Genomic DNA, 27,368 nt, shown 5'->3' on the forward strand with positions numbered 1-27,368 from the left:
AAGAGTAGGTGGCAGGGGGGGAAATAGGTGGGATATCTGGCTACAGAGGTAGCCAGATAAGATTAAGAGGCAGAGATAAGATTAAGAATAGTAATTGGTCTTTTTTTATTATTATTATTGAACTGCAGTTGATACACAAAATCTTGGTTTCTGGTGCACAGCAAGGTGACTCAGTTATATATATGTATATACATATATATACACACACACACATATATATATATTCTTTTCCATTATGGTTTATTACAGGATACTGAATATAGTCTCCTGTGCTATACAGTAGGACCTTGTTGTTTATCCATTCTATATATAATAGTTTGCATCTGCTAATCCCAGACCCCCAATCCATCCCTCCCCTATCCCTCCTCTGCATTGGCAACCACAAGTCTGTCCTCTATGTCTGTGAGTCTCTTTCATAAATAAGTTCACTTGAGTCATATTTTAGATTCCACATATAAGTGATATTGTGTGATATTTGTCTTTCTGACTTCTTCATTTAGAATGATAATCTCTAGGTTGATCCACATTGCTGCAAATGGCATTATTTCATTCCTTTTTATGGCTGAATAGTATTCCATTGTGTGTGTGTGTGTGTGTGTGTGTGTGTGTGTGTGTGTGTGTACACACACACCACATCTTCTTTATCCATTCATCTGTCGATGGACATTTAGGTTGCTTCTGTGCGTTGGCTACTGTAAGTAGTGCTGCTATGAACGCTGGGGTGCATGTATCTTTTCAAATTATAGTTTTGTTTGGATATATACCCAGAAATGGGATTGCTAGATCATATAGTAACTCTATTTTAAGTTTTCTGAGGAATCTCCACACTGTTTTCCACAGTGGCTGCACCAATTTACAGTTCCACCAACAGTGTAAGAGGGTTCCCTTTTCTCCACAGCCTCTCCAGAATTTGTTATTTTTAGACCTTTTGATGATGGCCATTCTGACCAGTGTGAGGTGGTACCTCATTATAATTTTGATTTGCACTTCTCTAATTATTGGTCTTTATCTTAACAGCAATTTGAAGCCACTGGAGTATTTCACACAGCTGAATGAAATAAGCAGATCTATGGTATCCACGTAAAAATATTACCTTTCCATGAGTAACCTTACGAGAACTTTTACCCAACTTGAAGGCTGTATTTGGGATATATTTATTTAAAATACAGATAGTATTTTAATACTATCTGTAAAATACAAATAGAAATACAAAATTCACTTTTCAAGGCCCTAGAAGTCACATCCAACAAATCAACAGAATAAAGTGAAACTGAGGCAGAGGCCTGTGGCTGCCAGTGGGGCGAGCCATTCCAAAGGTCATAAGACTGCACAAAGATGATAAACAAAAGTTTATATCAGACACAAAAGTCACAAAGGCAAATACTCTAAATTCTAGGTGTTGATCTTAAATCTAGAGGTTTTGGGTTTCTTTAGTCTCTCTCTTTTTTTTTTGCATTACGCTGGCCCCTCACTGTTGTGGCCTCTCCCACTGCAGAACACAGTCTCCGGACACGCAGGCTCAGCGGCCATGGCTCATGGGCCCAGCCGCTCTGCGGCATGTGGGATCTTCCTGGACCGGGGCACGAACCCGTGTCTCCTGCATCAGCAGGCAGACTCTCAACCACTGTGCCACCAGGGAAGCCCTTTTTAGTCTCTTTTATGATATATTTATACATTAGGAAAAATTACCTATTTTCTGTCATGAGATATACATTAAGCCTTAATTTTACTAGCAGTAAAGAAATGTGTTGGTCTGTATAAACCAGTGGGTTTCAAACTGTGCTCTGACAAGCACTAAAGGGTCCATGGTGGCAATGAGGGAGCCATTGTGTGAGTTTGGGGGCTCTCAGACCCAGACACAAGTTCTAAAGAGAGCTTTACTTTCATGTATTTTATAGATTGGGCTTCCACATAAGGTTTGGTTTGATTCAACTGTTTAATGGCTTTAAATCTTTTAAAATGTTTGAATATTACTGGTTTATATCAATGCTTCTCAGAAAAATCTATGGTAAAAAATTATATGTATATTTCTAATGTGGAAAGTGATATCTCTGAAAAATACAAAAATCATGCACTTGGATACCATGACAATGTCAAATTGCTATAAAAGTTTTTAAGCATGTACTTTCATTTACTATTCTCATCTCATTGCAGACTGAAAACAAACATTCTTCAAACTGGCATCAGTCTGCAAAGTCTACGGTCATTCCCAATCACAAGATATTAATTCTATATTCAATTATTAATTGTAGATAAACTAATTAGACATGAAATATGAAGAAACTGAATATGATTCTGATATAAAGCAGGACCCTGAGACAAGATGGCAGATAGAAGGACCTGAGCTCACCCTGTATCAAGAAAACACCAAAACCACAACTAACTGGTGAACAGCCATCAAAAAAAAAAACACTACAACCTACCAAAAAAGATATCCTACATCCAAAAACAAAGGAGAAGCCACAAGAAGACATTAGAAGGGGCTCAATCGCAATAAAATCAAATCCCATATCTGCTGGGTAGGTAACCCACAAACTGGAAAATAATTATATCGCAGATGTTCTCCCACAGGGGTGAAAGTTCTGAGCCCCACATCAGGCTTCCTATCCTGGGGGTCTGGCATTGAGAGGAGAAGCCCCCAGAGCATCTGGCTTTGAAGGCCAGTGGGGATGGATTGCAGGAATTCCACAGGACTGGGGGAAGGAGGAACTCTACTCTTGGAGGGCACACACAAGGTCTCGTGCACACCAGTGCCCAGGGAAAAAAGCAGTGACCTCATAGGAGCCTGGGCCAGACCTACCTGCTGGTCTTGGAGAGTCTCCTGGGGAGGCAGGGGTTGGCTATGAATCACTGTGGGGACAAGGACACTGGTGGCAGTGGTTCTAGGGAGTACTCACTGGCATGAGTCCTCCTGGAGGCTGCCATTTTCTCACCAAGACCTGGAGCCACCCAACAGCCTGTAGGCGCCAGTGCTGGGACTCCTCAGGCCAAACAACCAACAGGGTGGTAACACAGCCCCACCCATCAGAAGACAGGCTGGCTAAAGTCTTCCTGAGCCCACAGCTGCCTGCTAAACAGCCCCCTTGACACGGCCCTGCCCACCAGAGGGACAATACCCAGCTCAACTCACCAGTGGGCAGGAACCAGTTCCCCCCACCAGGAAGCCTGCACAAGCCTCTTAGACCAGTCTCATCCACCAGGGGGCAGACAGCAGAAGCAACAAGAACTACAGCCTTGCAGCTGGTGAAATGGAAACCACGATCACAGAAAGGTAGAAAAAATGAGATGGCAGATGACTATGTCCCAGACGAAGGAAGAAGATAAAACCCCAGAAGAACAACTAAGTGAAATGGAGATAGGCAATCTACACGAAAAAGAATTCAGAATAATGATAGTAAAGATGATCCAAGATCTCAGAAAAAGAATGGAGGCACAGACTGAGAAGATACAGGAAATGTTTAACAAAGAGCTAGAAGATCTAAAGAACAAACAAACAGAGATGAACAACACAATAACTGAAATGAAAAATATGCTAGATGGAATCAACAGCAGAGTAAATGAGGCAGAAAAATGGATATGTAAGCTGGAAGACAGAACGCTGGAAATCAGTGCTGTGGAACAGAATTTTAAAAAAAGAATGAAAAATGAGAACAGTCTCAGACACCTCTGGGACAACGTTAAACACACTGACATTCACATTATAGAGATCCCAGAAGTAGAAGTGCGAGAGAAAGGACCTAAGAAAATATTTGAAGAGATAATAGCTGAAAACTTCCCCAACATGGTAAAGGAAACAGTCACCCAAGTCCAGGAAGTGCAGAGAGTCCCAGGCCAGGTAAACCCAAGGAGGAACATACCAAAACATGTAGTAATCAAATTGACAAAAATTAAAGACAAAGAGAAAAATATTAAAAGCAACAAAGGAAAAGCAACAAATAACTTAAAAGGGAATCCGCATAAGCTTATCAGCTGATTTTTTAGCGGAGACTCTGCAGGCCAGAAGGGAGTGGCATGATATATTTAAAGTGAAATCAGTGCTTTGTGACCACCTAGAGGGGTGGGATAGAGAGGGTGGAAGGGAGACGCAAGAGGGAGGGGATATGGGGATATATATATATGTATAGCTGATTCAAAGCAGAAACTAACACACCACTGTAAAGCAATTATACTCCAATAAAGGTGTTAAAACAAACAAAAATAAAGTGATGAAAGCGAAGAACCTACAACCAAGAATACTCTATCCAGCAAGGCTCTCATTTAGATTTGACGGAGAAATCTAAAGCTTGCCAGACAAGCAACACCTAAGAGAATTCAGCACCACCAAACCAGCTTTGCAACAAATGCTAAAGGAACTTCTCTAGGCAGAAAAAAAAAAGGATGTAAATACACACAATAAAATTATGAATGGAAAAGCTCACCAGTAAAGGCAAACATGTTAAAGGTAGGAAATCATCTACACACAAATACAATATCAAAACCAGCAATCAAGAGGAGAGTACAAATGCAGGATACTAGAAATGCATTTGAAATTAAAAGACCAGCAACTTAAATCAAACTTCATGGTAATGGCAAATCAAAAATCTGCAATAGATACACACACAAAAAAGAAAAAGGAATTCAAACACAACTCTAAAGTTAGTCATCAAACCACAAAGGAAGAGAACAAAAGAGGAAGGGGAGAAATAAGATCTACAAAAACAAATCCAAAACAATTAACAAAATGGCAATAAGAACATACATATCAATAATTACTTTAAATGTAAATGGATTAAATGCTCCAATCAAAAGACAGAGACTGCTGAATGGATACAAAAACAAGACCTGTATATATGCTGTCTACAAGGGACCCGCTTGAGATCTAGGGTCACATACAGACTGAAAGTGAGGGGATGAAAAAGATATTCCATGCAAATGTAAATCAAAAGAAAGCTGGAGTAGCAATACTCATTTCAGACAAAATAGATTTTAAAATAAAGACTGTTACAAGAGACAAAGAAGAACACTACATAATGATCAACGGATCAATCCAAGAAGAAGATAACAATTCTAAATATATGCACCCAACATAGGAGCACCTAAATATATAAGACAAATGTTAAGACCCATAAAAGGAGAAAGTGACAGTAACACAGTAATTGTGAGGGACCTGAACACCCCACTTTCAACAACGGACAGATCATCCAGACAGAAAATCAATAAGGAAAAACAGGCCTTAAATGACACATTAGAACAGATGGACTTAATTGATATTTATAGAGCATTCCATTAAAAAGCAGCAGAGGGCTTCCCTGGTGGCGCAGTGCTTGAGAGTCCGCCTGCCGATGCAGGAGACGCGGGTTCGTGCCCCGTTTCAGGAAGATCCCACATGCCGCGGAGCGGCTGGGCCCGTGAGCCATGGCCACTGAGCCTGCGCGTCCGGAGCCTGTGCTCCGCAAATGGGAGAGGCCACAACAGTGAGAGGCCCGCATAACGCAAGGAAAAAAAAAAAAAAAAAAAAAAAAAAAAAAGCAGCAGAATACCCATTCTTCTCAAGTGCACATGGAACATCCTCCAGGACTGATCACATGCTGGGCCACAAAGCAAGACTTGGTAAATTTAAGAAAATTAAAATCATATCAGGACTTCCCTGGTGGTGTGGTGGTTAAGAATCTGCCTGCCAATGCAGGGGACACAGGTTCGAGCCCTGGTCCACAAAGATCCCACATGCCGTGGAGCAACTAAATCCATGCGCCACAACGGATCCTGCGCTCTAGAGCCCAAGAGCCACAACTACTGTGCCCACGTGCTGCAACTACTGAAGCCCATGTGCCTAGAACCTGTGCTCCACAACAAGAGAAGCCACTGCAGTGAGAAGCCCGCTCACCACAACGAAGAGTAGTCCCCGCTCGCCACAACTAGAGAAAGGCTGTGCACAGCAACAAAGACCAACACAGCCAAAAATAAGTAAATAAATTTATTTTTAAAAGTCATATCAAGCATCTTTTCCAACCACAATGCTCTGAGATTAGAAATCAATTATAAGGAAAAAAACTGTAAAAAACACAAACACGTTGAGGCTAAACAATATGCTACTAAACAACCAATGGATAAGTGAAGAAATCAAAGAGAAAATTAAAAAATACCTAGAGACAAATGAAAATGAAAGCACAACTATCCAAAACCTATGGGATGCAGCGAAAGCAGTTCTCAGAGGGAAGTTTATAGCAATACAACCTTACCTCAGAAAACAAGAAAAATCTCAAATAAACCTAACCTTACACCTAAAGCAATTAAAGAAAGAACAAACAAAACCAAATAGAAGGAAAGAAATCATAAAGATCAGAGCAGAAATAAATGAAATAGAGATGAAGAAAACAATAGAAAAGATCAATCAAATTAAAAGCTGGTTCTTTGAAAAGATAAACAAAATTGATAAACCTTTAGCCAGACTCATCAAGAAAAAAAAGGAGAGGGCTCAAATCAATAAAATTGAAATGAAAAAGGAGAAGTTACAATGGACACCAAAGAAATACAAAGAAATACAGAGGATCATAAAAGACTACTACAAGCAACTATACGCCAAAAAACTGGACAATCTGGAAGAAATGCACAAATTCTTAGAAAGGTACAACCTTCCAAGACTGAACCAGGGAGAAATAGAAAATACAAAGAGACCAAACCCATGCACCTATGGTCACCTAATCTACGACAAAGGAAGCAAGAATGTACAGTGGAGAAAAGACAGTCTCTTCAATAAGTGGTGCTGGGAAAACTGGACAGCTACATGTAAATGAATGAAATTAGAACACTCCCTAACACCATACACAAAAATAAACTCAAGTGGATTAAAAGCCTAAATTTAAGGCCGAATACAATAAAACTCTTAGAGGAAAACATAAGCAGAACACTCTTTGACATAAATTGCAGCAAGATCTTTTTCAATCTACCTCCTAGAGTAATGAAAAGAAAAATAAACAAATGAGACCAAATTAAAACTTAAAAGCTTTTGCACAGCAAAGGAAACCATAAACAAAATGAAAAGACAACTTACAAAATGGGAGAAAATATTTGCAAACGAAGCGACCGTCAAGGGATTACTCTCCAAAATATACAAACAGCTCATGCAGGTCTGTATCAAAAAACAAACAACCCAATCAAAAAATGGGTAGAAGATCTAAATAGACATTTCTCCAAAGAAGACATACAGATGGCTGAAAAGCACCAATTATTAGATAAACAAAACACTAATTATTAGAGAAATACAAATCAAAACTACACAGTATCACCTCACACCAGTCAGAATGGCCATCATCAAAAATTCTACAACCAATTAATGCTGGAGAGGGTGTGGAGAAAAGGGAACTCTCCTACACTGTTGGTGGGAATGTAAATTGGTACAGCCACTATGGAGAACAGTATGAAGCTTCCTTAAAAAACTAAAACATAACTACCATATGATCCAGCAATCCCACTCCTGGGTATATATCCAGAGAAAACCATAATTTGAAAAGATATACGCACCCCCACAGTTCACTGAAGCACTATTTACAATAGCCAGGACATGGAAGCAACCTAAATGTCCATCAACAGAAGAATGGATAAAGAAGATGTGGTTGGGGCTTCCCTGGTGGTGCAGTGGTTGAGAATCTGCCTGCCAATGCAGGGGACACGGGTTCGAGCCCTGGTCTGGGAAGACCCCACATGCTGCGGAGCAACTAGGCCTGTGAGCCACAACTACTGAGCCTGCGCGTCTGGAGCCTGTGCTTCGCAACAAGAGAGGCCGTGATAGTGAGAGGCCCGCGCACTGCGATGAAGAGTGGCCCCCGCTTGCTGCAACTAGAGAAAGCCCTCGCACAGAAATGAAGACCCAACACAGCCAAAAATAAATAAATTAATTAATTAATAAAAAAAAGATGTGGTACATTTATACAATGGAATATTATTCAGCCATTAAAAAGAATGAAATAATGCCATTAGCAGCAACATGGATGAACCTAGAGATTATCATACTAAGTGAAGTCAGTCAGAGAAAAACAAATATCATACATCACTTCTAGGCAGAATCTATAAAATATGATACAAATGAACTTATTTACAAAATAGAAACAGTCTCACAGACTTAGAAATCAAATTTATGGTTACCAAAGGGTAAAGGTTGGGGGGAAGGATAAATTGGGAGTTTGGGATTGACATATATACACTAATATATTTAAAATAGATAACCAACCAGGACCTACTGTATAGCACAGGGAACTCTACTCAATACTCTGTAATAAGCTAAATGGGAAAAGGATTTGAAAAAGATTAGAATTATATGTATATGTATAACTGAATCACTTTGCTGTACACCTGAAACTAACACAACATTGTAAACCGACTATACTCCAATAAAAATATAATAAAATAAAAAAAGGCAGGACCTTGCGGGACCCTCCCAGGTAAAAAAAGCCCCTCCACATCCCCCATTTCTTGTTTGTAGAAAAAGGATTTAGTTTCCCAGGCTTTTCCTGAATTCCAAAGAGCAGAGTCAAGCAGTTACTAAGGAAGTGAAGGAGTGCAGAAACAAAAGCAGTCAAAAAACTGCTTTTTATAGCTGAAACAATAGTTCAGGTATAAAACAGAGTCCTAGTTGCTCCTCAAGGAATATATAAAACCATCTGATGTGTATCTTGGAGTTGTTCTGTAGAAACCAAGACCCCCATCCAGGTTGAGGATGATGACTACAGGCTGACCACAAGCACTAGACCTCAGACTGGACTAAACCAGGAGGTTGATGATTAAGATTCCCGAAATATCACCCTGTTACCTCACGACCAACCAATCAGGAGTCATGCACCCTGCAACACTCACCGCAAATGTTGCCTTTAAAAACCCATCCCTGAAAAAAAGCCATTAGGGAGTTTGAGCCTTCTGAGCATGAGCTTGCTTGGTGCCCTGCAATAAAGCAGTGTACTTTCCTTCAACACAACCCAGTGTCAGTAAATTTGCCTTGCTGTGTGGCAGGCAAGCAGACCCAAGTTTGGTTCAGTAACAATTTTGGTGATCATGAAGGGACAGCCACCTTGAGTGGCATCTCACTCATGGCACATCAGCCCTGGGCTGACACTGGCACTCCGATTTTGTCCAGCAGGTGCCTGAGTACTTTTGTCTCAGGGACAGCCCCAAGTGCTTGCCACTAACCAGGCAGCACTGGCCCATGGTGTTTTCGATTCCCTGGTAAAGGAAACAAGGCTCTGGTCCTGGTGTAAGACATCTCTGGTAAGTGGTGTAACCTCGTGTGTTACAACACCAGGGCATTCTTCCCTACTGGGTTGCCTTGATTGGAATTTTACTTTTTTGTGGGGGAAGGTGTATGACATGGCCATCTTGTTTTGAGCAGAGTACCACTTTAATTGGACTTTCCCTTCTGGATCAAGGAGTCCCTTGGCCATCCAGCACTGCCTGAGCAGTAACTGAGAAACTCCCTGTTAGACCAAGGCTCATCTGCACCCCTGTCTGGAATGGTAGGTAGGAAACTTTCCATTCTCATGTTAGGAAACGGTGACCCTGAGAAGACTCTGGATACTGATCTGCCAGTCTGTCTGTTTCCGGTTATATCAGCCATGTGAAAGAATAATGGGTAATGAGAGCTCTGTTCTATCTTGTAGTCCCCTAAAACTGGAAGAACTGCAGCTATGCTCCCATGAAAAGAAAGAGAATGATATTTTACTGTAACACCACATGGCCCCAATATTCCTTAGGCTCTGATGAACAATGGCCCCTCAGTGGTCTTTAGACTATAACACCTACATTCAACTAGAACTGTTTTTTAAAAGGGAAAGAAAATGGGATAAAATTCCTTATGCATAGGCTTTTATGATATCATATCAAAGTGAGCCTTCTGGAATTAGTTTGACTTTTATCTCGGGTGTCTTAGTACACGAGTTTGAATCCTGTTTTCTCTCTGGTTTTGACCCTCATTAGGGGATCCTGGCCCTGGTTTGGGAGGAGATCCCACCAGGAGGAAAGAAAGGAAATTAAAGGATTAATCGTTCTCAGAGATACCCCTGACATTGACTCTCATTAGAGGGCCCTGGTCTTTACCTTTGTTAGAGAGTCCTGGTAACTTAAATGTGGTCTAGACACTCCTAAAAACTAATAGCTTAAAGTCAGTCATGAGTCTGGGTCAGCGCCAGCAAGTTCACCTAGAAATGAGGCACGTGAATGTGAGTGAGTAGTATGTATTACTGTCTATTATTGTTATTTGTTTATGAAAGTTTAAAAAAAATTGGATGGTAATGCTAGCAAAGAATTTTTATCATAAAAACACAGAAATTTAATTTGTATAACAAACAGTTTATAACGCCAAAACAATGAATCTCAATGGCAGCAGTTACTCCCCTGCCCAGAATGTTTTAGAAGTTTGTGGGGGAATTTCTGGTTCACTTGAGGACGCTATTAGTATTCATAGGCAGGGGCCTGGGATACTAAACACCTTGAAATGAAATGGGTCACAGTCAATGGATTGTCCCATGCAACTTTGAATGTCCTACCAGATATTAACATGGGTGAAAAAACAATTTACAATTACCTGAATCTAAACCCTAACTCTATTGTACATATGAAGACAAAGTGCTTTATCATGGTAATAATAATAATATAGGAATGCAGGAAAACCGAGGAAAGAACTACTTTATTTTCCTCAGAACTCTACCAAGAGCTAGTTACTATTTTAAAAGACCATATCATTGACAGTAACACCAATCAAGATGTTTAGATCACCAATACAACATACTTATAATAGTCTGCATTTGTAGCTGCTACAATCATAATGATTATACATGCTTCTGACTACTTCATTATGTCACTGAGTATGATCACATCTAAGCATTTATATATTGAAATATAAACACTTTAGTTTTTAATTAATTTTATTCTCTTTTATATTCTAATAGGGCAGTATATTGATAATTTTTAAATTATGTGTGTAGATAGATTTCATCATCTATGAAATTTATTTCAGGATAGTCAAAGGGGCATCACAAGATATATGTTATAAAAAAGGGGCATTGGGTCTAATGTGGTTGAGAACCATTGACAAGACTGTTCCTGAGAATAAATCTGATCTATAATTACTGTTACAAAAATGGAAAATCTGTCCAAATGATTTTTATTCTAATAATCTATGCAATAAAATAAACTTTTAAAAGGTAAAAAGCACAGAATTAAAGTATCCATCAAAACCAAAGATGACAACTAGCAAAAATGAAACTTATCTCTATATTTGCTGTCTACACATTATCATTATAGATTAAGTCTTCACTAAGGTCCAACAAACACAAATAATACCTAAGCCTGTAATATACTGCTCCAAAAGCTCAGCTTTATAGTAAACTTAAAAAGAAAAAAAAGCTAAAATGTATTGAATACTTTATTACGTGTCAATCAATGATTTAAAAACTTTGTATTAATTTGTTAATGTTGGCAATAATCCTATAAAGTAGATACTTTTATGATTTCCATTTTCATGTGGCAAAGCTAAGGCTCATAGAGGGTAAGTAACTTGCTTAAGAACTCAGAGCCAGAATTCAAACTAAGACGGTAAAACCTGAGAAATCACCCTTTAATCCTTAATCCACTTACCTGCGACACGAGCAAGTCAGGAAACCCCTCTAGGTTTCATTTTTTTACAATAACAAAACTGAACTGCTGAAAGATTAAATGAAATAAAGTATGTGCTACTACCACAATTTACTGTACTGAATGCCTACTGCCACATTATAAAAGCTTAGTAATGGTAGCTGCTGTTATTCTAAGTGTATTCTACACCATTCTACAATGGTGACTACTCTTACCATTATACTCTAATTATTTTACTGACAATGCAATTTCTATCAAAATTCCAATATTAATATTTTAAAGGCTAACCATTTGTCTCATACACTAAATCTAGTGTCTCATACACTATATTAATATATTTGGCAATAGTTACTAATCATTTACCATGTGACTCAGCAACCCTGCTTCAGGAATTTATCCTCAGATATGCCTGCACATGTATGAAATGTTGTATGTACAAGGCTATTTAGCACAGAATTGTGTGTAACAGCAAAAGATCTTAAACAACCCAAGTGTTCATCAACAGAGGGCTGGCTAAATAAATTAAAATTATGTGCATACAAAGGATATTATGAACCTTTAAAAAAAAAAAAAAGGAATGAGGAAGCTTTCTCTGTACTGATGTGGAAAAATTGCCACAATCCATTGTTCAGTGAAAAAAGCAAAGTGCAATGAGGGGAAAATAGTCTTTTCAATAAATGGTGGCGCTGAGACAACTGGATATCCATATGTAAAAGTGAAGTTGGTCCTCTACCTCACATGGTACATAAAAAATTAACTCAAAATGAATCAAAGACATAAGTGTAAGAGGTAAAACTATAAAACTCTTAGAAGAAAACAAAGGCATAAATCTTCATGACCTTGGATGAAGCAATGATTTCTTAGATACTACTCCAAAAAGCACAAGCAACAAAACTAAATATAGATAAACCAGACATGATGAAAATTTAAAATTTTTCTGCTCCAAAGGACACCATCAAGATAGTGAAAAGACAATCCCACAGATGGGAGAATATTTTTGTAAATCCATATATCTGTTAACAAACTTGTATCTAGAATATATAAAGAATTATTACAACTCAATAACAAAAAGACAAAGACCCAATTAAAAATGAGCAATGGATCTGAACTGAAATTTATCCAAAGAAGATACACAAATGGCGTGAAAAGATATTCATCATCATTAGCCATCAGGGAAATGGAAATCAAGCCCACAAATGAGATACCACTTTGCACCCTCTAAAATGGCTATAAAAAAGACAGGTAATAACGAGTGTTGATGAGGATGTAGAGAAACTGGACTCCTCTTACATTGCTGATAGGAATGTAAAATGGTGCAGCCACTGTGGGAAACAGTCTGGCAGTTCCTAAAAATACAGTTACCACATTATCTAACAATTACATTCACTGATATATAACCAAGAGAACTGAAAAAATATACAGTTCGAAGATATTGCAGGTTCAGTTCCAGACCACCATAATAAATTTAGTACCATGAATTTTTTGGTTACTCATTGCATGTAAAAGTTATGTTTACACTATACTGTAGTCTATTAAGTGTGCAACAGCATTATGTTAAAAAAAATGTATGTACCTTAATTTCAAAACACTTCATTGCTAAAAAATGCTAACATCACCTGAGCCTTCAGTGAGTCATAATTTTTTTGCTGGTGGAGAGTTTAAAATATTGCAATTACCAAAATGTGGCACAGAGACATGAAGTAAGTAAATGCAGCTGGAAAAATGGAGCTGAACAGATTTTTTTGATGCAGGGTTGCCACAAACCTTCATTTTGTAAAAAACACAGTATCTGCAAAGCATAATAAAGTGAAGCACCATAAAACGAGGTATACGTGTATTCATATAAAAACGTGTACAGGCTGTTAAAACAAAACAAAAACATGAAATACTGATTCAGGCTACAACATGGGTGAATCTTGAAAACATTATACTAAGTGAAAGAAGCCAGACATAAAAGACCACAATTGTATGATTCCATTTAAATGAAATGTCCAGAATAGGCAAGTCCATAGAGCTAAAAAGTAAATTATGGGTTACCAGGAGGGAGAGGGGGAATGTTGAGTGGCTCCTAATGGCCATGGAGTTTCTTTCTGGAGTAATGAAAATGTTCTAGAATTAGACAGTGGCGATGGTTGCATAACTTTCTGAATATACTAAGAATCACTAAATTGTACACTTTAAAAGGATGAATATTATGTTATGTAAATTATATCTCAATTAAAAAATAATGACTGTGAATCAGCTATACTTGTCAGTTAAAACCATAATGTACCAATTCACAAATTTTGTGATTATCTGACATTTATGCATATAATCTCACATTTCCCTTTTCTAAGATGCTGGATGAAAGTAGTCTTTAGTGCCAATCTATTACCCAGAAGTATACAAACTAGAGTTTCTCAATCAGAAAGTGTGGTTTTTCCTTCAAGTAAAAGAAAGACTGAAAACACAAGTATTCATGACTACATTCATGATTAGTCTTAATACCTATATTTTTGACACTTTAAAAACTTCTGACTTAAAATAAATTCTGGAGTACTCTTGGGCATTCATACCAGAGAATGAAAACTTACATTTGCAAAAAAATCTGTGTGTTAATGTTCATAGTGGTCTTACTCATAATAGCCCCAAACTGTATACAGCCCAGATGTCCTTCAACAGGTGAATGGTTAAATACGCCATGCAATATTACTCAGTAATAAAAATGAACGAACAATCGATACATGCAACAACTTGGATGAATCCCTAGGGAGTTATGCCAAGTGAAAAAAGATAATTCCAAAAGGTTACAATATTGTATGTTTATATTTACATAACATTTTGAAATGAAAAAACTGTAGAAATGGAAAGTAGATCAGGGGTTGCCAGGGGTTAGGGATGGGGACAGAGAGGAGTGGTCATAGGAGAGGTGGATGTGGTTATAAAAGGGCAACATAAGGCATATCTGAGATGTTTAGTACCTTGCTGTGGTAGTGGATATACCAATCTACACATGATAAAACAGTATACAACACAAATGACTACAAGAAAAACTGGGGGCATTTGAATAAGATCTGTGGATTGCATCAAGGTCAATATCATGGTTGTGATATTGCATTATAGCTCTGTAAAATGTTACCACTGGGGAAAACTGTGTGAAGGGTAATCTCTCTGTATTATTTCTTACAACTGCATATGAATTTACACTTATCTCAATAAAAAATTTAATTAAAAAAATGGTGCGGGGCTTCCCTGGTGGCACAGTGGTTGAGAGTCTGCCTGCCGATGCAGGGGACGTGGGTTCGTGCCCCGGTCTGGGAGGATCCCACATGCCGCGGAGCGGCTGGGCCCGTGAGCCATGGCCGTTGAGCCTGCGCGTCCAGAGCCTGTGCTCCGCAACGGGAGAGGCCACAACAGTGTGAGGCCTGCATACCAAAAAAAAAAAAAAAAAAAAAAAAAGGTGCATATCAATGTATACAGTGTCCTACTTTTGGAGTAAAAATAAAATTGTATTTGTTTGTATTTACATAAAGAACACTGAAAGTGGTTATCTTAGGGTGGGGAGAAATGACGTAGGAACAAGACTTTCCAATGCATAAATGTTTAAAATACTTTTATTTTTGAACTATGTTATCATATTACATGTTCAAAAATAAGTAAAATATTTAAAGTACCTTTTGTTCAAAAAAGAGCTTAATTTAGTACACATTCTATTGCTTCGGAAAATGCTCCAATTTCAATTATCCATACCTCTAACCTCTGTGTCTGATCCTTGCCCAAAAGGTCACGAACTTCTTCATTATATATTTCCAAATAAGACACTCGAACCAAAAATCTGTAATAGAACATCATTTAAAAAAAAAAACAGTGAAATATTAGAACAGTTTTTTAAATGTGTTTATAAAATTTATACATCTTTCTTATGCTTGTACTTCTCAATATTAGAAAATATTAAGAATTCTCTTTTACCTTGTATCACCCTCTGCTTTTGCAATATGACCAAATATGTGAGCAAATGAATTTGGAATGATTCCTCTAAGTTCAGGAACAGCTCGAACACCTTCCATGGTAAAAGTTTTACCTGTTCCAGTTTGTCCATATGCAAAAATAGTCCCTGAAAATGATGAAGAGAATCAATCACTTCGCAGAGTCATGCTACAGACCAATAGCTCTTAAAATTAATTCCTTTGACATTGTGATGCAATTTCTAGCCTGGATTTAAAGTTTATTCTAGTACAAATTTCACCTTTATTATCAGCAATTACAAGATGTACTGTATGCCACATGAGCACAGCACTGTTAAAGAACTAGAGTCAATGAAATAAATACAAAATCTGACACTTTAGCTAATCATAAGAAATTTCTTAAAATGTGTATATTAATTACTTAATGTGGACGTTAAATTGGAGAAGGTAGTAAGTATAATTACAGCAAGAGAACACAGGTTCTAGAATAGAAAGACCTCAACGTGAATCCACATATCTGCCATTTTTCAGAGACTTGACCTTAGAAAGTATATACCCAGGGATTATCTCCTCAATGGCAAAATGGGGTAAGAATGAATACTCTACATTGATAGTAAGAACCAAATGAAACAATTTACTTCAAGTGACCAACATGACGCCTGGCAAATGGTAGTTTTTTTCTTCTTATTCCTAAAATAAGTACATTATTTCGAAATAAAATGTTTTAAGTAACAGTTGTAAGGAATAGGGGGAATTAACAAAAAAAGGTGACAATACAATTATTACAAGTAATTACAGATACAAGTTAAAATTTTCTAAATACCCAAGTTCATTCACTCAACAAATACTACACATCTGTGTCTGGCATTGTGCTAGGCACCGGGGACACAATGACAAACAAGACAAACACAATCTTTAATCTTATGATATGTCATCTTGGGGAGGACATACTAGCCAAATAATTATAAGCAGGATGAGTGGTGGGAAATGAGAAACACAGAGTTCTAGATGAGAGTAAGGGACATAATCTGGGCAGGAGAATTGATGAAGGAGGAAAGGGGAAGAGGTCAGGGAAGACTTTCCAGAAGAGGTAAGGTTTAAGATACGATCTGATATATGAGCAAGAGTTAGATAGGAACAGAGTGGACAGCCAGAGGCAAAAAAGAGAATGGAGATTTTTAAGAAATGTAATGAGACCAGAATGGAAGAAACAGAGATGGAAAAGGACAGTGGATGCAGATATAGCTAAAGAAATTGACAGGGGCCTAATCGCACAGGACGATGAAGAACATCTTAAGGCTTTTAGAGCTTATGCTAAAAACAAAGTGAAGCCATAGAATGATTTTTCAATCAGAGGAGTGACATCATAGTCACTTCGGCTATACTCTATACAAAGAAATGGAAGAAAGCAAGAGGAGACCTGAAGAAATAAGTTAGAGGGCTGAAGTAGTTAGCCAGATGAGAGATGGTGCTGACAATAAATAGAAGGGGATGAGAAAGGTAGAAGGATTTCAGAGATATTTAACAGTAGGATGTCAGAGATATTTAACAGTTAGAATCAAGAGGACCTGGAAAATAACTAGTCATAAGGGGACCAGGGAAAAGGAAGAATTGAGGGTGACTTTCAATTTCTGGCTTGACCAAAGGGATGTATGGCTATGCCATGTACTGAGATGGTGAACAACACTAGAAGAAATAACAGTTTGAAAGGGAAGATCATGAATTTAGTTTGGGGGTACTGAGCTTTAAGTCTACAATACACCCAAATGGATGTGTCAAGCAAGCAGGAGGATGGATGAGATTCATTTGCCACTGAAGCCATGGAGGTGGATGAGATTTCTCAGGAGACAGTATAGTATGAGAAGATAGCCTAGAAAGTGACAGCATAAATGAAAAAGGTTTCTCAACTACTACCACTCTATTCAGTTAACAACAACTTGTCGTCATTTTTGGACTTTCTATGAAAATAAATTAATCACAACAGAAACCATTTTTTACATGGGAATAATTAAAAAGTCTTAATTTTTTCTAACTCACTAAATATTTCAAACTCTTGCATTAAGAATATAACTTACTGCATTCCAAGGAGCTGAAAATATCAGGAACTCATATACTGCATTTTAGAAAAGACACCACAGCTACCATTTACTGATCATTTGCTATGTGCTATGTCATGTACTTTACATGCATTCCTATTTAATTTTCACCCCAATCCTAAGAGCTAGGCAATGTTTATATTCCCACAGTTTAGTTGAGGAAACAAAGGCTTAGAAAGGTTGACTTACTTGCTCAATGACATAGTAAGTGGTAGAAACAAGATCTGAACACACTCCAGTTGGCTCCATAGCCCATGTTTTTTACCAGTATGTAATGACCAAAAAGAAATTTGAGCCCAAAATTAATACCTAATGCATTAGGTATTATGCATGCATTAATGAATGCATTAAATATATGAATATTACTAATTTAAAAAGGATATTAAGTAACTAGAGAAAGAAGAACAAACAAAACCCAAAGTTAGTAGAAGGAAAAACTCATAAAGATCAAAGCAGAAATAAATGAAACAGAGAAACAAAACAATAGAAAAGATCAATCAAACTAAAAGCTGGTTCCTCTGAAAAGATAAACAAAATTGATAAACCTGCAGCCAGACTCAACAAGAGAAAAAGGGTGAGGGCTCAAATCAATAAAATTAGAAATGAAAAAAGAGAAGTTACAACGGACACCACAGAAATACAAAGGATTATAAGAGACTACTATAAGCAACTATATGTCAATAAATGGTCAATCTAGAAGAAATGGATAAACATATAACCTTCCAAGACTGAACCAGGGAGAAACTGAAAATATGAACAGACCAATCACAAGTACTGAAATCAAAACTGATTTTAAAACTGCCAACAAACAAAAGTCCAGGACCAGATGGCTTCACAGGTGAATTCTACCAAACATTTAGAGAAAAGTTAACACCTATCCTTCTGAAACTCTTTCCAAAAATCGCAGAGGAAGGAACACTCCCAAACTCATTCTATGAGGCCACCATCACCCTGACACCAAAACCAAACAAAGATACCACAAAAAAAAGAAATAGGCCAATATCACTGATGAACGTAGATGCAAAAATCCTCAACAAAATACTAGCAAACTGAATCCAACAATACATTAAAAGGATCATACACCACGATCAAGTGGGATTTATCCCCGGGATGCAAGGATTCTTCAACATCCACAAATCAATCAGTGTGATACACACATTAACAAACTGAAGAATAAAAACCATATGATCAGCCGCCGATTCTGGAGCTGAGGTCGCCACTGCAGCCACCGATTCTGCCGCCGCCGCCACTGCAGCCACCGCTGGAGGAATGGGCTTGGGAAGGAAGCGGTCACCACGCCTGGAGCTCCACTAGTAAGTGTCTTTGTCCCCTGCAGTCCTCCCACGTGAATGACCATGGATAAAAGTGAGCTGGTAAACTACAGAAAGGTAAACTCGCCAAGCAGGCGGAGCGCTACGATGACATGGCTGCGGCCGTGAAGGCAGTCATGGAGCAGGGGCACGAGCTCGCCAATGAGGAGAGAAAACTGCTGTCTGTTGTTTAGAAGAACATGGTTGGTGCCCGCCATTCATCCTGGCGTGTCATCTCCAGCATCAAACAGAAAACAGAGAGGAACAAGAAGCAGCAGCAGATGGGCAAAGAATACTGTGAGAAGATCAAGGCAGAGCTGCAGGACAGCTGCAACAATGTTCTGGAGCTGTTGGACAAGTGCCTTATTCCCAATGCTACACAACCAGAAAGTAAGGTGCTCTACTTGAAAATGAAAGGCGATTATTTTAGGTATCTTTCTGAGGTGGCATCTAGAGACAATAAACAAACCACTGTGTCAAACTCCCAGCAGGCTTACCAGGAAGCATTTGAAATTAGTAAGAAAGAAATGCAGCCTACACACCCAGTTCAACTGGGCCTGGCACTTAATTTCTCCATCTTTTACTATGAGATTCTAAACTCTCCTGAAAAGGCTTGCAGCCTGGCAAAAACAGCATTTGATGAAGCGATTGCCGAATTGGACACACTGAATGAAGTCTTAAAAAGACAGCATCCTGATCATGCAGTTGCTTAGGGACAATCTCACTCTGGACGCCGGAAAATCAGGGAGACGAAGGAGATGCTGGGGAGGGAGAGAACTAATGTCTGTCATGCCCTGTGATCTCTTCAGTGTCACTCTGTACCCTCCACGTATATCCCTTTGTGCAATTAAAAAAAAAAAAGAATCGTACGTCAACTTTCAGTTTTTCACAGCCTCAGTCTAGCAAAAATGGTCCATGGGATAAGCAGCTGGTATTTGTATCTAAAACTCAGATTGGTCACATAAATGCCATGGCATTCTGAAGTTTTGATTTTGATTAACATTGACAGGAATACTGTGTGTTTAATTTTTTAAAAAAACAATACTGTGATTATGGGGTTTTGTAATTTAGCAGCACTCTTACTGGTAGAAAACAAAATAGACCTGAATTATGTGTAACTTTTCGTAAAGTTTAATTCAATTCAAAACAGTCACTGAAATACAGTTCCATTGTAAAGTTGTACAGAAAGTTATAGAGATTATATTGTGACACTGGGACTTGGAGTGAGAAACCTCCAGTTTGGCATTCGAGTTTCATGGTAATTCACAGTGATTCTGCCTGTTCTGTTCAGGGCTTATAGACACTTGACCCGTTGGGGCTGCTGCCACTCAAAAGTTCATGACTGCGGATGGCCACAGTGTCTTCCTCTGAGGAAAGTCGAAGCCAGAAATTAACATCCTTGGTGGCAGATAACTGGGTTATGACACCATGCAAAGGTCCAGTGCTCATAGACCACATGTGACTCCAACCCCTTTCCTACAGCAGCATGTTACTGACTGGCAGCTTGCGCTTCCATAGTGGAATCTGTTTTCCCTGTAACCACGAGCTCAAGAAGGAAAAAAAAAGCCATGTATCTTACTAATGGCCTTGTTTCCTGGGTAACGCCTCTAAGAATAATGTTCTGCAGAGACTGCCTTTCACTTGAGGAGTAAGTACTCAGTCTTTGGGTTCTTTAAATTTTGAAATCTAAACATTCTTTCCCGCTGTCCTTTTTGACTGTTGATTTTGGTTTTCTCTTCTCTCTCTAAATTTGTCCTTCTTCTTCCTTACATTTTCTTCTTTGTGCATATTCTCTTTGCCTTTTGCTCATGGTTTAGTACTAGATGAGCAGGGACGGGGGCCTGGAGGGGGTGAGGGATGTTAGTGAGCACTTCATTGAGCCAGCCTTGCTACAGAGAATTGAAAAGAGCTTCCTGCATCTCAGCTCTGTCTTCTTCCAGTTCTCAGAACGGTGGTTGCTCTTCAGTCACACCAAGATCTGACTCAAAAACCTATTTTTAAATATCCATGGTTTCTCCTTATATTGCAGCCAGACCTGATAATGCTTGTTAGCACTTGTCACCAGCTCTCCCAAGTGTATCCATCCCATCAAGTTCACAGACACATTTCAACAAGACCCTATAATGCAGGAAAGTTGCATGAACACTGTGATGGGGAGAGCTGGGAACAGCCAGGCCTAGCAGTCTCACAGTATCCCCCTCCCTCCCCTGAACATTTCCCATAGCCATAGTGTCCATCTGTTTGTCCATCTGCTGAAATGAGAAACATTCATGCACTGATTTCAAACAAACCAAAAGGGAAAAAAAGAAAAAAATCCCTCTTCTTTCTAGCTGGACAAAAATGTGCAGTTAATACTTGGCACTTGAAAACCCAGTAGTGAATGTAGAACGAGCCTGTCTGTATATCTGGTAGCTCTCTCTCGCTTTTTCCTCACCAGTATTCTGCCTCTCGTTTGCTTCTGTGATGGTTATATTGCCTAGCAAGCACACCTGTAGTTGTGAAAAGAGTATAACAAAAAAGAAAAAACCCTGGTTATTGATGTACTCGATCTGTGTATGTCTTTTAAACAGTTCTAGTTTCCACCTTACACGAATAAACAGGAAAAGTGTAAAAAGTCAAAAGTGAAAAAAAAATTTTATCAGTTAAAAAAAACATATGATCATCTCAACAGATGCAGAGAAAGCTTTTGACAAAATTCAAAACCCATTTATGATAAAAACTCTCCAGAAGTCGGCACAGAGAGAACTTACCTCAACATAATAAAGGCCATGTATAACAAACCCACAGCTAACATCATTCTCAACAGTGAAAAGCTAAAAGAATTTCCTCTAAAATCAGGAACAAGACAAGAATGTCCACTCTGACCACTTTTTTCAACATAGTTTTGGAAGTCTTAGCCATGGCAATCAGAGAAGAAAAATAAATAAAAGGAATACAAATTGGAAAAGAAGAAGTAAAACTGTCACTGTTTGCAGATGACATGATACTATACACACAAAATCCTAAAGATGCTACCAGAAAACTACTAGAGCTAATCAATGAATTTGGTAAAGATGCAGGATACAAAATTAATACACAGAAATCTCTTGTATTCCTATACACTAACAATGAAAGGTCAGAAAGAGAAATTAAGGAAAAAATCCCATTTACCATCACATCAAAAAGAATAAAATACCTAGGAATAAACCTACCTAAGGAGCCAACAGACCTGTACTCAGAAAACTAGATACTGATGAAAGAAATCAAAGATGACACAAACAGATGGAGAGATAAACCATGTTCTTGAATTGGAAGAATCAATATTGTCAAAATGACTATACTACCCAAAGCAATCTACAGATTCATTGCTATCCCTATCAAATTACCAATGGCATTTTTCACAGAACTAGGACAAAATATTTCTTAATTTGTATAGAAACACAAGACCCCAGATAGACAAAGCAATCCTGAGAAAAATAAATGAGCTGGAGGAATTGGGCTCCTTGACTTCAGACTATACTACAAAGCTACAGTCATCAAAACAGTATGGTACTGGCATAGAAACAGAAATACAGATCAATGGAACAGGACAGAAAGGCCAGAGATAAACCCATGCACCTATGGTCAATTAATCTATGACAAAGGAGGCAAGACTATACAATGGAGAAAAGACAGTCTCTTCAAAAAGTGGTGCTGGGAAAACTGGACAGCTACATGTAAAAGAATGAAATTAGAACATTATTCAACACCATACACAAAAATAAACTCAAAATGGATTAAAGACCTAAATGTAAAGCTGAGTACTATAAAACTCTTAGAGGAAAACATAGGCAGAACACTCTGAAATAAATTGCAGCAAGATTTTTTTGGATCCATCTCCCAATGAAAATAAAAACAAAAATAAACAAATGGGACCTAATGAAACTTAAAAACTTTTGCACAGCAAAGGAAACCATAAACAAAATGAAAAGACAACTTACAGAATGGGAGAAAATATTTGCAAATGAAGCAACCAACAAGGGATTAGTCTCCAAAATATACAAACAGCTCATGCAGTTCTGTATCAAAAAAACAAACAACCCAACCAAAAAATGGGCAGAAGACCTAAATAGACAGTTCTCCAAAGACATACAGATGGCCAAAAAGCACATGAAAAGGTGCTCAATATTGCTAATTTTTAGAGAATTGCATATCAAAACTATAATGAAGTATCACCCCACACCAGTGAGAATGGCTATCATCAGAAAGTCTAAAAACAGTAGATGCTGGAGAGGGTGTGCAGAAAAGGGAACCCTCCTACACTGTTGGTGGTAATGTAAATTGGTACAGGCACTATGGAAAACAGTATGGAGATTCCTTAAAAAACTAAACATAGGAACTTCCCTGGCAGTCCAGTGGCTAGGACTTCACCTTCCAACGCAGGGGGTGCAGGTTCAATCTCTGATCAGGAAGCTGGGGTCCCACATGCCTCATGGCCAAAAAACCAAAACATAAAACAGAAGCAATATTGTAACAAATTCAATAAAGACGTTAAAAAGGGTCCACATCAAAAAAAAAAAAAACAACCCTAAAAATAGAACTACCATACAATCCAGTGATCCCATTCCTGGGCATATATCCAGAGAAAACCATCATTCGAAAAGATATATGCACCCCAATGTTAACTGCAGCACCATTTACAATAGTCAAGACATGGAAGCAATCTAAATGTCCATCAACAGAGGAATGGATAAAAAAGATGGGGTACATATATACAATGGAATATTACTCAGCCATAAAAAAAGAATGAAACAATGCCATTTGCAGCAACATAGATGGACCTAGAGATTATCATACTAAGTGAAGTCAGAGAAAGACAAATATCATATGATATCACTTCTATGTGGAATCTAAAAAAAAATTATACAAATGAACTTATTTACAAAACAGGAACAGACTCACAGACTTCAGAAACAAACTTATGGTTACCAAAGGGGAAACATGGTGAGGAGGGATAAATTAGGAGTTTGGGATTAACATATACATATACTATATATATAAAATAGATAATCAACAAGGACATACTGTATAGCACAGGGAGCTCTACACAATATTCTATAATAATCTATATGTGAAAAGAATCTGAAACAGAATGTATATATGTATATGTATAACTGAATCACTTTGCTGTACACCTGAGACTAACACAACATTGTAAATCAACTATACTCCAATATAAAATAAAAATTAAATTAAAAAAATTTTTAAATAAAAAGGTTACTAATTTACTATATTAGAGCTGAGAAAGGAGGACCAGGAATCCCCTAAAATTAAAGAATCTCATCTTATTTTCAGAGATGAGTCCAAATTTCTAGTTTTTAAATGCCAAACTTAACAAAATCCAATGCTATCAATTTGTTCAATATGAACTTCTCTTAAAATGTTAGTTTTTAAAAACTAAAAATGACCTGAGATTTTACCCAGTCTCCTCGTTTCCAAACTATATATTTAAAATGGCAGAAGGTCCACCAAAAAACCTACATGTGGATATTTATAGCAGTTTTATTCGTAAGTGCCAAAACTTGGAAGCAACCAAGATGTCCTTCAGTAGGCAGGTTAACAGATAAACAGTTCATAAGGACAATGGAATATTATTCACTGATAAAAAGAGATGAGTTAACAAACCACGAAAAGGCATGGAGGAAACCTAAGTGTATGTTACTAAGTGAAAGTTATCAATCTGAAAAGGCAACATACTATATAGAGTGAAACAATTTTGTATGATACTACAATGGTGGATACATGTCATTATATATTTGTCCAAACCCACAGAATGCACAAAACCTAGAGTGAACCCTAATGTAAACTATGGGCTCTGGATGATAATGATGTGTCAATACAGGGTCATCAATTTTAACAAATGTAACCATTCTGGTGCAGGATGTTGACCATGGAGGAGGTTGTGCATTCTGGGGACTAGGGATATATGGGAACTCTCTGTACTTTGCTCAATTTTACTGTGAACATAAAATTGCGCTAAAAATAGTTTATTAATTAAATAAAACTTTTTTAAATGGTAGAAGGATTACGTACTTGTAATTTACAGTCCAAACAGTTACAGCTAAACTACATTTGAATAATGCACAGTAAACTGCATTATATATTACAGAATTCTATGGGACTTCCCTGGTGGTCCAGTGGTTAAGATTCCATGCTCCCAATGCAGGGGGCACGGGTTTGATCCCTGGTCAGGGAACTAATATCCCATGTGCAGCACAGCACAGCCAAATAAATAAATAAACAAATATGGAATAGAACAAACAATCCAGAAATAAGCCCACACATTTGTGGTCAGTTGAATTTTGACAAAAGCACCTAGGTTAATTCAATAGGGAAAGTAGTCTTCTCAACAAATGGTGCTGGAACAACTGGATATCCATAGGCAACAAGGGAAAAAAAGGGGGCAGGGGGGAGAAAAAAAGAAAAAAACTCAGACCCTCACCTCACACCATATATAACAATTAACTCAAAATGGACCAGAGACTTAAATGTAAGACCTAAAATGTTTACAACTTCTAGATAAAAACATAAGAGAAAATCTTTGTGGTCTTGGATTTGGAAAAAATTTCTGAGCTATGTCACCAAAAGCATGTGATAAAAGAAAACTTGATAGCTGAACTTAATCAAAATACAAAACTTTTCCCTTCAAAAAAACACCACTAAGAAAATGAAAAGACAAGCCACAGACTGGGAAAAATAGTTTCTGATCACAGATATGAATCCAGAATATATAAAGAGCATGACTCAGTAATAAGAACACAGGCAACCAATTTTTAAAATGGGTAAGATATTTTAAGAGATATTTTACCAAGAAGACATACAAATGTCCAATAAGTACACAGATGTTCAATGCTGTTAATCATTAGGGAAATACAAGTTAAAACAATGAGATACCACTACAGATCCTCTAGAATAGCTATAATTAAAAAGAACGAGAGTCTAAATGTTGCTGAAGATGTGAAGAAACTGGAACTCTCATACCATACTGCTGGGAAAAAAGTAGTACAATCTGTGGAAAACAGATTTCCACTGTGGAAAACGGTTTTGCAGTTTCTTCAAAAGATAAACATACATTAACCATAAGACCCAGCAATTTCACTCCTAGGTATCTATCCAAGAGAAACTTTGAAACGTATCTGCACAATGACTTATAAAAGAATGTTCCTGGGACTTCCCTGGTGGTCCAGTGGTTAAGAATCGGTCTTGCAATGCAGGGGATGCTAGTTTGATCCCTGGTTGGGGAACTAAGATCCCTCATCCTGTGGGGCAACTAAGCCCAATGAGCCACAACTACTGAGCCCACGTGCCACAATCAGAGAGCCCGCGCACCACAACTAATGAGCCCACATGCTCTGAAGCCTACACGCCACAACTAGAGAGAAGTCCATGCACCACAAAGAGCCCATGTGCTGCAACTAAGACCCAACAGAGCCAAAAAATAAATAAATATTTTAAAGAAAAGAATGTTCCTAACAGCATTATTCTTAATAGCCAAAAAACTGCAATCATTCAAATTCCCATCAAAGATCATAAAAAGTGGTATATTCATACCACGGAATACAACTCAGCAATAAAAAGGAACTACTGATACATGCAACAACACGGATGGCCCTCAAAAATATTACACTAAGTCAAAGGAAACAGATAAAGACAAAATAGTGTCCGATCTGATTTATACGAAATTTTGAGGAAAGGCAAAACTGTAGACAGAAAGCAGGTCCATGGCTGCCTGGGGGTGGGACTGTAAATGGACATAAAAGAACCTGTGGGGGTGATAAAACTGATGGTTTCACAACTGTATGTATTTACTAAAACTTAAAATGTACAATTCAATTGCACAATTACAATGGGTGAATTCACTGGGTATTATTAATAGCTTGATAAAAGTTGTTTAAAAGTAAACTACAGGGGAGAGGAGTCAAGATGGCGGTGTGGGAAGACACAGAGTTAGCATCTCCCCACAACTAATGAGCCTGCTAACCGCTGGCGGAGGACTCTGACACCCAAGGAGACAGAAGGAACCCCAAAGTGAACCGGTAGGACGTACGGGGACCAAAGCAGGGAGGAGAAGTGGAGGCCAGACAACATCAGCACCCCTGAGGCCATGGAGATCAGGAGAGGCAAGCTGGAGGCGCCCTCCGGGAGGAGCATAAAAGAAGCAGAAGGCAACTGCCCCGCCCAATTGGGCATGGGAAGCCTGCTGAGCTCCCAGGCCAGTTCCCTCCAATCCAAAGCCCCCTCTAGGCTGCATGGGTCCTGGTGGCATAGGAGGGCGGCCAGGGAGATGAGGAGAGGCAGGTGGGAGAGGCCCTCCCAGAACCCAGACTGAGAAGCAGGAGAGGAGAGGAGGGTGTTTGCCCGACCGACTCGACCCCAGGAAGCCTGCTGGGCTCCCAGGTGAG

At 38.3% G+C, this 27,368-nt stretch overlaps 1 protein-coding gene and 1 pseudogene across 3 annotated transcripts in view; one reads left to right on the plus strand and one right to left on the minus strand.

Moving 5' to 3' along the window:
• Positions 1-27,368, minus strand: part of KIF3A (kinesin family member 3A) — an 81,463-nt gene that overhangs the window by 36,741 nt on the left and 17,354 nt on the right. For all 3 annotated transcript variants that reach the window (XM_007461339.1, XM_007461338.1, XM_007461340.1), the window contains exons 3-4: positions 15,547-15,691; positions 15,328-15,412 (exon numbers count right to left, since the gene is read on the minus strand). In XM_007461339.1, the coding sequence (XP_007461401.1) occupies positions 15,328-15,412; positions 15,547-15,691 (230 nt within the window). The remainder of the gene's footprint in view (positions 1-15,327; positions 15,413-15,546; positions 15,692-27,368) is intronic.
• On the plus strand, positions 18,988-19,729 carry LOC103069298 (14-3-3 protein beta/alpha pseudogene; annotated as a pseudogene).

This window comes from Lipotes vexillifer, unplaced genomic scaffold, assembly GCF_000442215.2.
Source record: "Lipotes vexillifer unplaced genomic scaffold, Lipotes_vexillifer_v1.1 scaffold217, whole genome shotgun sequence".
NCBI lineage: Eukaryota > Metazoa > Chordata > Mammalia > Artiodactyla > Lipotidae > Lipotes > Lipotes vexillifer.